The 14077-nt window shown below is 31.7% G+C and overlaps 1 protein-coding gene across 1 annotated transcript in view; it reads right to left on the bottom strand.

The window, feature by feature from the left end:
* LOC117115975 (RAC-gamma serine/threonine-protein kinase-like) overlaps positions 1-14077 on the bottom strand; it is a 41695-nt gene that overhangs the window by 4558 nt on the left and 23060 nt on the right. Inside the window, exons 6-13 of the mRNA XM_033259890.1 lie at positions 12031-12214; positions 10382-10513; positions 7910-7975; positions 5377-5568; positions 4825-4953; positions 2054-2268; positions 623-710; positions 333-435 (exon numbers count right to left, since the gene is read on the bottom strand). Of these exons, the coding sequence (XP_033115781.1) occupies positions 333-435; positions 623-710; positions 2054-2268; positions 4825-4953; positions 5377-5568; positions 7910-7975; positions 10382-10513; positions 12031-12214 (1109 nt within the window). The remainder of the gene's footprint in view (positions 1-332; positions 436-622; positions 711-2053; positions 2269-4824; positions 4954-5376; positions 5569-7909; positions 7976-10381; positions 10514-12030; positions 12215-14077) is intronic.

Raw genomic sequence — 14077 nt, 5'->3', positions numbered from 1 at the left:
AAAATTTTGTTTTGTTAGTATATTTGACAAAAACATGTGACTTGTCTAAATATGGTCATGATGACATCACATCACCACCATATATAGGAACATAATAAATATGGGCATACAACAGTTCATTGTCAAAGAAAATTTGCTAATCTAGAAACAGCCTTAGTTTTTGTTGACAACAAGTAATCTACATTTTTAACAGGGAAATTATTTCAAGTTGGACCAAAATTGAAATAGAAAATTTGACTGGCATTGTTAAAGTTGCAGTTCATTCATGGATATGATTCATGAAAAGATATCATTTTTTTAAAGCATAGCTATTTTCAATTATAGTAAGTTACCTTGATCTGGAGGGGTGAGTTCGACAGGCTCGGCAGTAAATTCCTCATCAAAATAACGTGTATCGGTTGCAGATGTTACTTGAGGTTTGAATGGCGGTTCAATCTATACAGAAAAAAAGGAAATATAACACCGATTATATGAAGTGTCACACTGAAAAAATAAAATAAATAATAATAAATATACCACATATAGCTTCAAACAGTATGATGTTGATAAAAGATTTTTCAACTCCAGTATAAAAATTTTAAAAAATTGCACATTCATTAAACGTAAATTGGATCATACTGACCTTTCTGTCATATAAATCTTGCCAGTTTATGCTATCAAAGAAATTATGGTTCATAATTTCTTTTGCATCGGTGGGCCCACAACCTAGCCTACACAACACAAAGAAATTGTGAAATACAAGATTAATACAATAAAACAAATGAACCGAGTTGTTGTTACAATAAATCAATCTTTGTATCAGGTCTTAAAATTCTAATTTGTTTTTAGTGTAGGATGTCTGAAAATAGAAGTGTGCACATGTGGTGAGTGATCAGATAAAATGCTGTTTTAATGACCGACACTGACCAAAAAAAAAAAAAAATGTAAAACCATACTGAGAGCAGCTTAGCTCAGTTGGCTTTGTGTGTGCTGAATCGTGGAGATCTCTCGGTCTCTGGTGCAATTCCATTGCTGCTCTCCTTGTATATCAACTAGAGGGCTGAAATGCAAGCTACGATAGTGCATCATCTTTTGGATGACACCGTTAAGTCATTGGTGCTGTGTGCATATTAAAGAACGCAGAGTAGGGGATTGTCTGCCGTTGTACTGCCCAATAACCACCAGAAGGACCCCACTGGAAATAAGTCTTTTTCAGATTTTTGAAAGTTTTCTTTGGTGTTTACACCAAATAAATCCATTCCATCCATTGTACTGAAGTAGGCTAATTAAGAATCTTAATTATTGTAAACCCCAACCTCTTTTTTTAAAGTATTAATCCTCTTTATCTTTTAAGTATTCGGTAGTTTTTGTAGTCAATTTTTGTTAGTTAAAAGGACAAATGCTACCTTACTTCTTTGTAGCTTTGTCATAATTTTAATGTAAATCAAGTTTGTTTTAAGTTTGTCAGATCTTTTTTTTTTTTTTTTTTTTTTGTACTTGATAGTTTATGGTGCTGTTATTATACAATTGACATTGTCAATGTGCATTTTTGTTTTTAATTTAGTTTAATAAGTTTTATACAATTGTATTTATGCACCTCATGACCTTTTGTATACACACCCAGTGGGTGAAAGAGCCTCGTGAATAAATAAAGATTATTATTATTATTATTATTCATCCATAATGAAAAAAAATTTCAATACTGAATAAGTATTTAGTGCAATCAGGCATAGGTTCTATGTAAGTAAAACTGTAAGTGGTGCTTAAAAATAGTTCAATGAATAATGTTATATGTTATTCATACATTTTGTATGTATTTAATTTTATCCACAGAATGAAAAAAATAAACAACAGACATATATACACACAAGATGCTCTACATAAGTCTCATTATGCCAATAGCAAATTTAAATTAATCAATCAATAACTCAATAAATGTATCAATCAACAATTCAGTCAGTCATCAATCATTTAAATGTTATGTATTTGGTCTTTTGTTATTTTGGACATCTCTGGATCCACCCCTGGTAAGTAGAAAGCATTGTGTGAAAATGAATATATTTATCAAATTTACCTTAATTTTGGGTCTTTCCTCAACATTCCATATAACAAGCTCTTTGACTCATCAGACAGCCGGCTTGGAAATTTTACATCAACGGAGAGGATCATCTCAAAAAGTATTTCATGATCACGATTATAAAATGGCAACCGTCCGCACATCATTTCATACATGACTACACCGGTGCCCCACCAATCCACAGCACGACCATAATCATTGTCTTCCAAAACCTGTATAGGAGAACAAGCATGAAGGAGGTTAAGGTTCAAGGTTCATGGAGAAAAAGGCACCAGAAGATAAAACTGAAAAGATTCATACCTTGGGAAATATCATTAAAACTCTACAGTAAACTTTTCTGATTGCAACATGAAGGGTCTCGGGTCTCATATTTGGTCAGGGGCATAATTAGGGTTTTTGGGTTTTTGGGGCTAGTGCAAGAAAGGAAAAGGTGCTCCTTTCAGTTTGGAGGGTCCTAATTCTGAGCTAGTGGACACATATTTACTCTGTATACTATAATTTATATTTATTGACTTGAGTACAACTCTGCAAAAACTCTCATCTGGAAGCCCTATATTTTCCAGGCTAAAACTGGCAACCACACACCACCCCTACCACCTTTCAGGTTTAGGAGGCACAGGTCATGTTCACCCCAGCAATGTGCCCCGTTCTGCACCCCTGTAATTCCGCCTCCGCATTTGATTATGAATATTAATGGTGTCTGCTTTGATTATGAGTATACTTTAAAGTCATGACCTAAAAGTATTATGCAAATTAGACACAATCCAACATAAGCCTCCCTTCAATCAACAATTGAAGGGGATGAATCAAAGAATAAAGGGAAAATTTTCAGATATGAATGATATATGCAGACTGATAAATAATCAGACAAAAAATAATTAGCAGCTTTCTTCTAATCCTACATGTTGTGATCCTAATGAATTTTGCAAATTTCAAGTTTAAAGTTCAAAATGACTCAATCAACCATTCAATCAATCAGTTTTATCACTGAATGTTATATGTCAATATACATCAATCAATCTCAATACTTTTTCAAACTATAAATGATGCTATATCACGACCAATCACAGGCTATAAAATCTAGGATGTTGACATTTTCAACAGGATGAAATTAATAATTGCAGACATATGTGATATTTGCAGTTGGTCCAAATTGAAATCAACATATTTAATATAATACTAGTATGAATTCAAAAAAAAAAAAGACTGGTCAAATAAATGTCTTCATAAAATTATAATCTCCTACAGAAAAACAAAATCAATTTTTTCATGCACAAAAAAAAAATCTGGTATGACAAACGTGATATCCTAGGAACTTGTGGAGAAATGAGATCCTGTGGTGAATTAAGTGCTTGTTTTGCTGTGAAATGGTAAATCAAGCTTGACACAGTGATATATATCTTAGTGATGAGTGCAGCCTAGCAGTCCCAGTGGACGTGCACACACGCAGTTTCTAGATTACTGATATTATCTTTAACCACTTGGCTTGCCTAGCTGGATTTACTACAGGTATTTAAACATCACTTCTATCTTTATGTTCATGTTATTTACCTGAATGCAGGTAAATAAGTGAATTCGAGGACATGACGAGCTTAGTGTCAAGCTGCATGTATGTACTGTTCATGGATGACGAGCAAAACGTTCATAAATATACTTTTACTTGGTTTTAATATTAATTCCTTGTCGAGACTATCCAATTTTATGTGACAAAAACATGAGGCATGCCTATATATAGTCATGATAACATTGCATAATGACCATATTTAGGCACATTGTGACTATATATGGGCATACAACAGTTTTTTGTCCAATTAAATTAGATATTCTTGACAGGGCTTTAAGAATACTACAAGCATTTTACAGTCTATGTTGTGCTAAAAATATATACCTGTAATTAAGTATTTGGATTAATTACTCTTTATACCTTTTTATAATTCAAAATTTTGAGGTGTGGCAGTGTTCAGTCATAGGTAAATATAAATTTGTGTGTTTGTGGGGCATACACATACTGTATAACTGGCCAACCTATATATAACACATTCTCTGATTTGTCAGTTGTGACAGATTGATTGACATCAGAAGCCAGTATGAGATAAACTTTTGCTATGTATTACTCTGTATTACAAAAATACATAAACATCATTCAATGACTTGTGTACACTACTAAAAATAACTTTGACATGTTCAACAAAATTAGTAACTAAAGATCTGAACAAATAAATTTAGTACACATATAAAAAAAAGAGATTAAATTTAGACAAAATAATCTTACGAATAATTTAGGCATCATCAACAATTATCATCTTTGATGATATTTTGTAATATCTAGAGCTTAAAGTCCCTGTAGCCTGCTGATGTTTTTCAAAATAATATTTACAAGGGAGCATTTTGAGACAAACATTTAAATTTGATTTGCTATAAAAAATGAGCATGGCAAACCAATGTATATTTCAGTGTTTATTTATTATTTATTTACTTAGGCACACAGCGCATGCACCAAGGATTGCCAATAGCAAATATATCACTGTCCTACTTGTAGGTAACAATCCCTTTCACAAGACAAACATACACACACGATGCTTTACACAAACTGATCTCAATATGAGGCTTAGTTGGTGGAGTTGTTTTGGTTATGAGAAAAAATCCTGCAACACTGACAGGAATTGAATCCAGGACCCTTGGATTGGAAGGCAAGCATCTTAACCACCGAGCTATTCAACTCCACTACTTCACAATTGAAAGATGCAAACACAAAGTTGAGTACGTACCTCTGGTGCTAAGTATTCTGGTGTTCCACAAAAGGTCCGCGTTGTGTCTCCATACGAAATTGCTTCTTTACAAAGTCCAAAATCTGTGATTTTTATATGCCCATCTTTGTCTAACATCAAATTTTCAAGCTAAATGTTCATAAAATAAAAGCATATTTGACTTTATTTAAACATCATAAAAATTTATGGTTTAATTAATTAATTGATTAATTAATCAAAGAATTAAAATTATTTAGATATTTATTATAAGAATATATTTCTTTTACAGGCATCTAAACACTAGAGGTGCAACAAGTTCTTATAAGCATATTGGCTGTCTACTGAAAAACAAAACATTAACATACAAAAGTAGTTGAACATTCTGAGCATTGTTTATACAAAATATATTACAACAATAATAAATTTAAAAACAATTTAATTATTTAAATATTAACACTGAAGAATCTATTCACCTTGCTGTTGGTAATGTTGAGATTTATTACAAAATAAATAAGAAATTGCATTATTTATTAGCACCATCTATATTTTTTATTAGTAACCAAAAAAACTTACCTTAAGATCCCTATATATAACATTACATTCATGAAGGTAAGCTAATGCGGAGATGATCTCTGCACCGTAAAACCGTGTTCGACTTTCGTCAAACACTCGCATCCTCGACAAGTGAAAAAATAGCTCGCCACCATTCACGTACTCCATCACAAAACACAACCTGTCCGGTGTCTGGAATGAATACTTTAAAGACTGCAAGAAAAGAGGAAAAATATATTAAATAAGATATTGTTTCACATTACTCTGTTAAATTTTATATTTTCCATTTAAAATAAATAGTTTGTAAAAAAAATAAGTCGTGAAGGTTTGCAAGGCGAGTTGATTATAAATATTTATATATGCCTTTGGTACACCGTAACACCATGCGGCGTATGCTAGAAATCTCAATTGATGTTATTTGGTTCCGAGAAGAACCGTCTGGATTGAAATTACAATCCAAATGGTTGTTCTGAGAACTAAATAACATCAATTGAGATTTCTAGCATATGTCGCATGGTGTACCAAAAAAAAAACAACTATTTACTTCATTATTAACATATGAGGCTTGTCATCCCAAAACCAGTGTACTGTCACTAAATGAGGCATGTCGTGGCGAAATGGTTAAGTTGTCAGCACAGGCCAGTATTGAGTAAATGAGCTTTAAAATATGGGAGCTCAAAAAATAGCCTAAAAATCCAAATTTGTTTTGTTTTGTAGATCAACAGTTACTGTTGATCTACAGTGAAAAACCAGTTTAATGTCTTATTAATCATGTCCCAAAGTATTAGTTCTGGAAATGGTCAACAGATTGTTTATCTAATGTTATTTTGATAGATTATTCTATTAGACAATGTATGCACAAAGAACTTTGAAAGGCAATTACTCAAAATCATGTTTATCTAGCCTCTAAGAGTACTGTATTTTCACTTTCCAATAACTGTGGCTTGAAATATCCAATTTCAATGAATGACCCCTCATTTTAAAGATCACATAATCAGGTATCTGAAAATACCAATAACTTGAATTTCAATTTTTGCTACAACTTAACCATTTTGCCACAACATGCCTCAAATGTTAAACTGAGTAACTAGCATAAGAATGTGTCCAGTATCGTATACTTTAGTACAGAGAAGCTGTAATACTTTTACTCATAACTTTAACAATAGCAAGTCGATACCAGTAAATGGCCCATCATTTTAAAGCTTACAAAGTGGAGAATAAGATGTTAAATTTTCATTTTTTGGTCACTGATTCTGATTTTGCGATGGCAAGCCTCATTTTTCTTTCCCTTATAAATAAATTTGTTATTAGTTATATAGGACTTGATTTTTAAATTTAATATTTTTATATTTTATTTTGCTTTTAATCTGTATAATTCTCTAACTTTAATGTTATTATTTCTCAGATTGCAAAAAAATTATACATATACAATATCATACTCAAAACACAAACATAGAATTTGCTTTTTAGCTCTAAGTCAAGTAAATAAATAAGACTAACGGAAATAATATATGTAACTCTATATCATTCTCATCTAACTGCATGCGGCTCGCCACTTAGAGAATGGATTAAGTGAGGCTCTATAGATTACTTATCATTATGAGGTTTACAAAGTGGAGTTGTTTTAATCAATTTTGCTCAAAACAAAAACACAAGGGAAGCAAGCGAAATAAACAAAGATGGCTGAAACAAAACTCCATTCATTTGCACAATAATAATAATGTTACATTTCTATAGTGCATAATGCAAAAAGCTTCTATGTGCTTCTCATAGAACAAAAAGAGTGTATTTAAAAAATGAAGTAGAACATAAAACTGGCTTAACAAAAATAACACAAGAACAAAAATATTTATTTTTTGAAGTCATGAGAATAATACTGGAGTTTGCAGAATATGAAACTAGGATATGAACCAAGAATCTGGATTGGGAGGAAAGGCACTTAACCACTACTGTCATAATCACATAGGATGAAATTATATGAGCATTTTAGTTACACAAGGAGAATCATATGTAAAGTATTAATCACAATAAAATAATAACAAGCATTTAAAATACATCAACATTCTAGATAAAACCTATTCTGAGAACACAGAACATGATTAAGAAATAAAATTAATGATGACGAACGGTAAAAATATCAAGCATAACAAAGACACATAAAAACATCATTCAGCTACAAATTATAAAAAGTGTTTAGAGTTTGTTTAAAAGATGTAATTCCTGGCACTAATTTCAGATATAAATTATTTAACAATCCTTTACCACACTGGCACTAGCATATTATTATTTAAATCAATCAAAATACATCTAATCATGTATCAGATAAATAAATTTAAAAAATCAATCATTCATGTGTTACCTTAACAATTTATTTCAACAACAATTTCATTACCTTATTGTAATCTTAAATAACAAAAATAATAATTAATTTAAACACTAAATTTCATTAACTTATTAAAATCTTTAGATAACAAAAATTATAGCCACAGATAGCAAAATGGCTGCCCTATTGTTAGCCATATCTTGTGATAAACAGCCGATGTCGTTGACTCACCGTAAGGAACGGATGCCGAGTTGTTTTTAACACTCGGTTTTCTGTTAGTGTATGTGCAACTTCATCCTGTCAAAAAAATCAAGAGAATTTAATAAGATAATAAATAAAGAAAACATTTACAAACTGATTTAATTATACCACATTTGCAACTTCACCTTTATAAGGAATAACAACAATTTTAGTAATAAATTAAACAAATTCATAAATTATACCAATTGTGTAAATGGGAAATAATATGTGGAATTTAAATAATAAAATAAAAAACATTTTGTTTGAATAATACATTTATCATTAAATTTATGAAATGAAAAAATTATTCAATAATATGTTAATACTTTTACTAGGATATAATTAAATAATATTAGTAAAAGTAAACAGAATGTTAAATAAAATTATTGAAACAACGTATTGCAATACATAAACAGAAATTATTATACAAGTACATTTACATAATGTTTAAAGGAATATCAGTAGTATTGTTATACTTATAATTATAATGAATGTAGGAAATGTTAATAGTTTTTTTGGCCAGGCTATACAAGAGGTGGTTCTTAAAGCCTATTGTCCTCAAAAGGCAGAAGAAACATTTAGCTAAACATTGTATGCAATCAATTTGAATTTTGTATGCAACTTTGAATTTTGATTGAATTCAAAAATAATTCAAACAAGTTGTAAAAAGAGATTACAGTAATTTCAATTATTTTTTTCATACAAAAATTGTCAGAGAAGTTTCTTAAATCAATAACGTACATGGAGGAATTAAATCCTACACCCTTGGAAATCTAATGAAGGTGCTTTCAAAGAAGGCATTAGTTCTGGAGTTTCGATGTACAAATTTTAAATGATCAGAGTTTTTATTACCTGGTTTTTGTAACAGAGATGACAGATTAATGGAAAATAAGTTGTGAATTACAAACAACTTAAGAAGACCACTATGTTTATGCAGGAAAATATGAACATTTTCTGGTGTTGTCCTATAGTAAACATTCTATATTTTGTTCAAACAATAAACATTGGACTTAACATTTCACTGACTAAAACAATTTTTAAAAAATGTCCAGAAACTTTAAAAAATATCCAAAAAAAAATTCATGTGATAAACTCTACAGCTCTGTCCACAAAAAAACTGTTGTATGCCAATATATAGTCATGATGTGCCTATATATGGTTATGATGTGATGTCATCATGACCATAACCATATTTAGGCATGTCACATGTTTTTGTCAAATAAAATTGGATATTCTGGACAGATAAGATGAATGGCTGTGACCTATCATTGGTGAGCGGAAATGTTATGAGGTTATTAAGTAAATTCAATACAGGAAGAACGATTCAAGTAACTCTTTCATGTCTACTCCGACATGCATACATCCTAACTCTGTATTCGCACGTATCTTAAAGATTTAATGTCGTCGGTAACATCTAAATAACAAACCCTAAAAATGTAAAAAAAAAAAAAAAATTATGAATGAATTACTCAAAATACCAAACAAGATTAATGAATGAGAGACGAAGATTGAAACAAATTGATTTTAATGATTTGCAGACTTTTTTGCTATAAAAATCATAAGGGGCTATCAGTGGCGTAACCAGGGGGGGGTTTCACGGTGCCTGAGCACCCCACTTTTTGTTCAACCGGGAATAAAACAGAAGTAAATTATTGGAAATAAATGGCAAAGTAAGTTATCGATGTGCTTACTCTGTCCTAGTTTTGTGGCTTGACTAAAGTGGATGTAATATTTCTACTCAGTACTCCCCTTTCAAAATTTTGGATACACCACTGGTTATGCAAAGAGTATAGAAACGGTATTATTTATTTGTCTGTGTAGTTGGCAAGCAAATTCTCATTCTAATGTTCAATCAAAAATTGAACCTTAAATATAAGGAGGAGGACAATCAACTTTTATTAGTTCAAACAGAATGTTTTTTTTTAAGCAACACTAATGGGTTTACTGTATATGTTATTATTTTATAATTTCAACACTACTAATGATTTTGTAAAAGGATGAAATAAATGCCAACCAACAAAAAAATGAATCCGAGATGAATTTACCTATCCGCTAAGCCCCGCCCCTTGTAGATTGTTGCTAAGATCTCAAAAAAACGACGGTGCTAAAACATACGCGAACATGTGTGTTTGTGGAACAACATGTGTGCTTGTTGGACACGCGCATATCCCTGGCGCTGTTTTGATTGGTCAGTTGTTAAGTTCGACTGACACTCCAGAAAAGTCAACAGGGAGCTTTCGATTGTGCGATGACGTGACGCTAGAACGGAATCACTTATGCGTGACCGTCCTACCTGGCGTCCTACGTTCTCTGCATGTTTGGCCAAATTGCGTTCCAGAATCTATTGACGAGGTGACCTTAACGTTCTCGCACGCGCAGATGACTTTAAGTGACGTCATTACGTTCTACGTTCTACGTCCTACCGCCGTCGTGCAATCGAAATCTCCCTATTTATGAGCTTACCTTTGCGACAATTACACCCTTTTTGAGAATCTTTATTGCATAGAACTCCCCTGAAGCCTTTTCTCGCACTAGCAACACCTTCCCAAACGTTCCTTTACCAAGAACTTTCAGAAATTCAAAGTCATGTAATGTCTGCAGGAAAAAAGTATGAGGTTTTTAGAATAAAGTCATTATTGTCAAGTATTATCTGATATAAATAAAATGTATATCTTTCCATAATTCATTTCAACCGTTTCCATAATACATCTCATCTCTTCACACCAATTGAACACATCCTTCCCTCTATTTTTCTCATTCCTTTCATCTGTTTGATTTGATTTATAATACCATACCTGAAACATATCAAACAATTTGAGAATGACATGAATATAAAAATGAATAAAATTATGTGGTATCGGGGATAACCCTCTAAATCCTCAGAAAGGGATTTACATCTGAGAGGTCCCTAATCTTAACTCCTTTCTCTTAATCCCCTTCTAACACTTCATCTATTTGATTTGATTTATATCGATACCATACATGAAACATATAAAAAATTTAAGAATGACACCATGAATATAAAAATTTATAAAATCATGTATCAGGAATAACCCTCTAGAAGAGGATTTATATCCTGAGGGGTCCCTAATCAAAATCCCTTCTCTAACATTTCATCTAAATCCATTCTTTAACATTTCATATATTTGATTTGATATATTTTAATACTATACATGAAACATACAATAAAAAATTTGAGCACAACATGAATATAAAAATAAAATAAAATCATGTTTTATCAGGGATAACCCCCAAGAAGGCAATTTATATCCCGAGGGATTTCTAATCTACATCTTATCTCTAACATTTCCTTTAAAACCCTTCTGACAATTCATCTCATCCTTTCATCTTCACATGAAATACAAATTGAATATCAACACTTAATGTAAATAGCCTAAAACACTTCATGAAATATATGCATATTCAGTATCAAAAAAAGTTCATGTTGATTTAATGGTGAACTCTGTCACTGTCAATGAGCTTTCCAGATATTAACATGAATTACGAGTGTTTCCGTGTCGTATATCCTTTTTTTTTTTTCAACTTTCCTGACGTTCGTAGGTTGTTGTCTTATTTTGTTCTTTGTTTTTGACGTGTTTTGAAATTTACTATTATCATTGTTTATTATTTAACACAAGTTCTGGTTTAACCTTTCAACCGAATGTACTTTCAAGGCTGTGGCCTCTTTCATTGTTAACATGTTAATTGCTATTAGATATACAGTTATTCTAATATTATTATTACTCAATCTAATTATTATTATTTAACTCAAAAAGAAACTAAGCTAAAAAAAAACCTACTGTACACTGTTTACAAATCATTAATTTAGTATTTAGATCAAATCAAAATTTCAAATAAAAAAAATTTTATTTACTATATTATACCATCAGTAATGATAAATAAAAATTCAATTTATCAGTTATCAGAAAAAATGAACACATACTCTATTCAAAAGTTAATCATAATTGTTTACCACATTTTCAACCAATCCTCTTTAGAATTATTATTATCTTTATCAAATGCATTGATATCAAAAAGAAACGATGTACAAAAAAAGTTTAAAATGTGTTACAGGCCCTACTTCCAACTCCCTAACTATCGATAAAACTCACCACTTTTCGTGTGGTAGTTGATATTATCGATGATCGATCGCCCTCTTCCTTTGACTTCACTGAACCCGTACCAGAATCGGATGGTTTCTGTGGTTGTGTGTTACTTTGTGATGTTTCAACGGAAATCGCCTCTTGACGATGTAAGGAGTCAGCTACATTCTGAATTGCCTGTACCCACGCCTCTCTAAAAGAAAGAAACAAATTCACTTTTAAAAGTGCACACAAATTACCTGTCACAATACCAATTTTTGGCCGACTTTAATTTCTCTATAGAAAAGCCGATGGGGAAAAGATAGCACATCATAAATTTATGTAGGATAGAGCGGGAGCAAAAAAGTGTAATTGCGTTGTGAATTGACGCAAAATGTGAAGATGGAGCAAATTGATTTGTATATAGGCTAATGTCAGAATAACAAAGCAGACAACATGACATTCTGAGGTCATGTATACTTAGCATACCTTGCAGGGATGCCACTTTTAAGTGCTTGTTTCACAGGTTTATATCATCACTTTGACGAGTTAAAAATGGAAACATCGTGAGGATTCATCATACATGGTTGGTTGTTTAGTGTAACCTCATTTATAATCCGGATGTACCAGCTTGATTGTTATACCCATAGTCACAATGTGCCTATATATGGCCATGATGCAATGACATCATGACCATATTTAGGCATATCATATGTTTTTTATCAATTTGATAGTCTGGACAGGGCATGAAATTATGATGTGTGAATTTGGGACTGTACCTTCGAGGCTTGTTGGGGTTCACATGGGTAAAAACTTTGACTGTGAACTTAATCATTACGTTGTTAAGATATAAAATCATTGTAATTATCTTAAGCATATGATGCTAAGATATAATAAGTGATGTAAATTGAATTTGGATTTAGCCTTTTAATTTGCTGGATTGTTTAAAACTCCTGATGAAAATATAAACATCCTGATGAAAATAAAAACATCCTTAGCTAGATGCTATGATTGGCTCATTAACCAACAGTGAAGCTGCATTTAATGATAAAAATATGCTTTTCAATGAAAGAGAAAAATGCAGTAAGCCATTAAGATATTTCTTTCATGAATAAAACAACCACTCCCTAAGTTTCATTAGGTGAGAACTTCAGTGGAGGGGAGGGGAGAACAGGGGAATGGATAAAAATAAAATGCTTCTGCTAAAAACATCTACATGGAGGGGAAAGTACTTTAAAAATAAATTTTTATTATTCAAACATAACTGCAAGTATGTGAGAAAATATATTAATGCTTCAGGCCTTCCCTCATGATTTTATCCCATGGTTGTATAAAGAATGTGATGCAATGTAAAGATTTCCAAAATTTGATTGGCATATGTTAAAAAAAATTAATGTAATTCTATATAGCCCTTCTCAAAACGCTTAAGGTGCGGACAAGCTCGTACAATAACTTGCTGCTCCCCTAGAGCCTCTTTGTGTCTGAGGTACTCGGTAAACCGGTACCAGCTTACTCTCGTCTGTCCACAACAGGGGCTGTATTAACCAGTATACCCGCCTACTTGTCTCGAAACATGTGCTTGGTTCTTTAAAGTGCACATGAGCCAAATTGTGTACACTGGGCATACAGTTTGTAATCCTTATTGGAGAAAAATTGTTACACCACCAGCACCATAGACAAGTGTGCCTTTCATACCAGCGCCGACATTATGAGTATACGTTGAGGTGCCCCTACCTTAACCGCTCGACCAAATTAAGTTATATTAAGGATGTGAAAAATATATAATAATCATGAATGTGATAATACTACATTTAATTTTTTATATAAAAATTGACAGATGAAAGAGTGGACATAAAGGAGGAATGAATAAGAATAGGGAAGATGAAAGAAGAAGTGAAAGGTGAAATAAAGAGGAAGAAGAGTTGGAAGAAGATAAGGAAGGAATTTAAAGATGAAAAGACGAAGAAAAAATAAAGGAACAAGCAAGAATAGAAAGAATGTGGAGTAGTACTTGTAGGAAAATTAGCAAGAAATCTGAAGATATTACTCTTAATTCATATATTTCAAACATTTAACA

This window comes from Anneissia japonica, unplaced genomic scaffold, assembly GCF_011630105.1.
Source record: "Anneissia japonica isolate Jap-2015-1 unplaced genomic scaffold, ASM1163010v1 scaffold287743_len2803612_cov181, whole genome shotgun sequence".
Classification (NCBI taxonomy): Eukaryota; Metazoa; Echinodermata; class Crinoidea; order Comatulida; family Comatulidae; genus Anneissia; species Anneissia japonica.
This window is presented reverse-complemented; position numbering and strand designations above follow the sequence as displayed.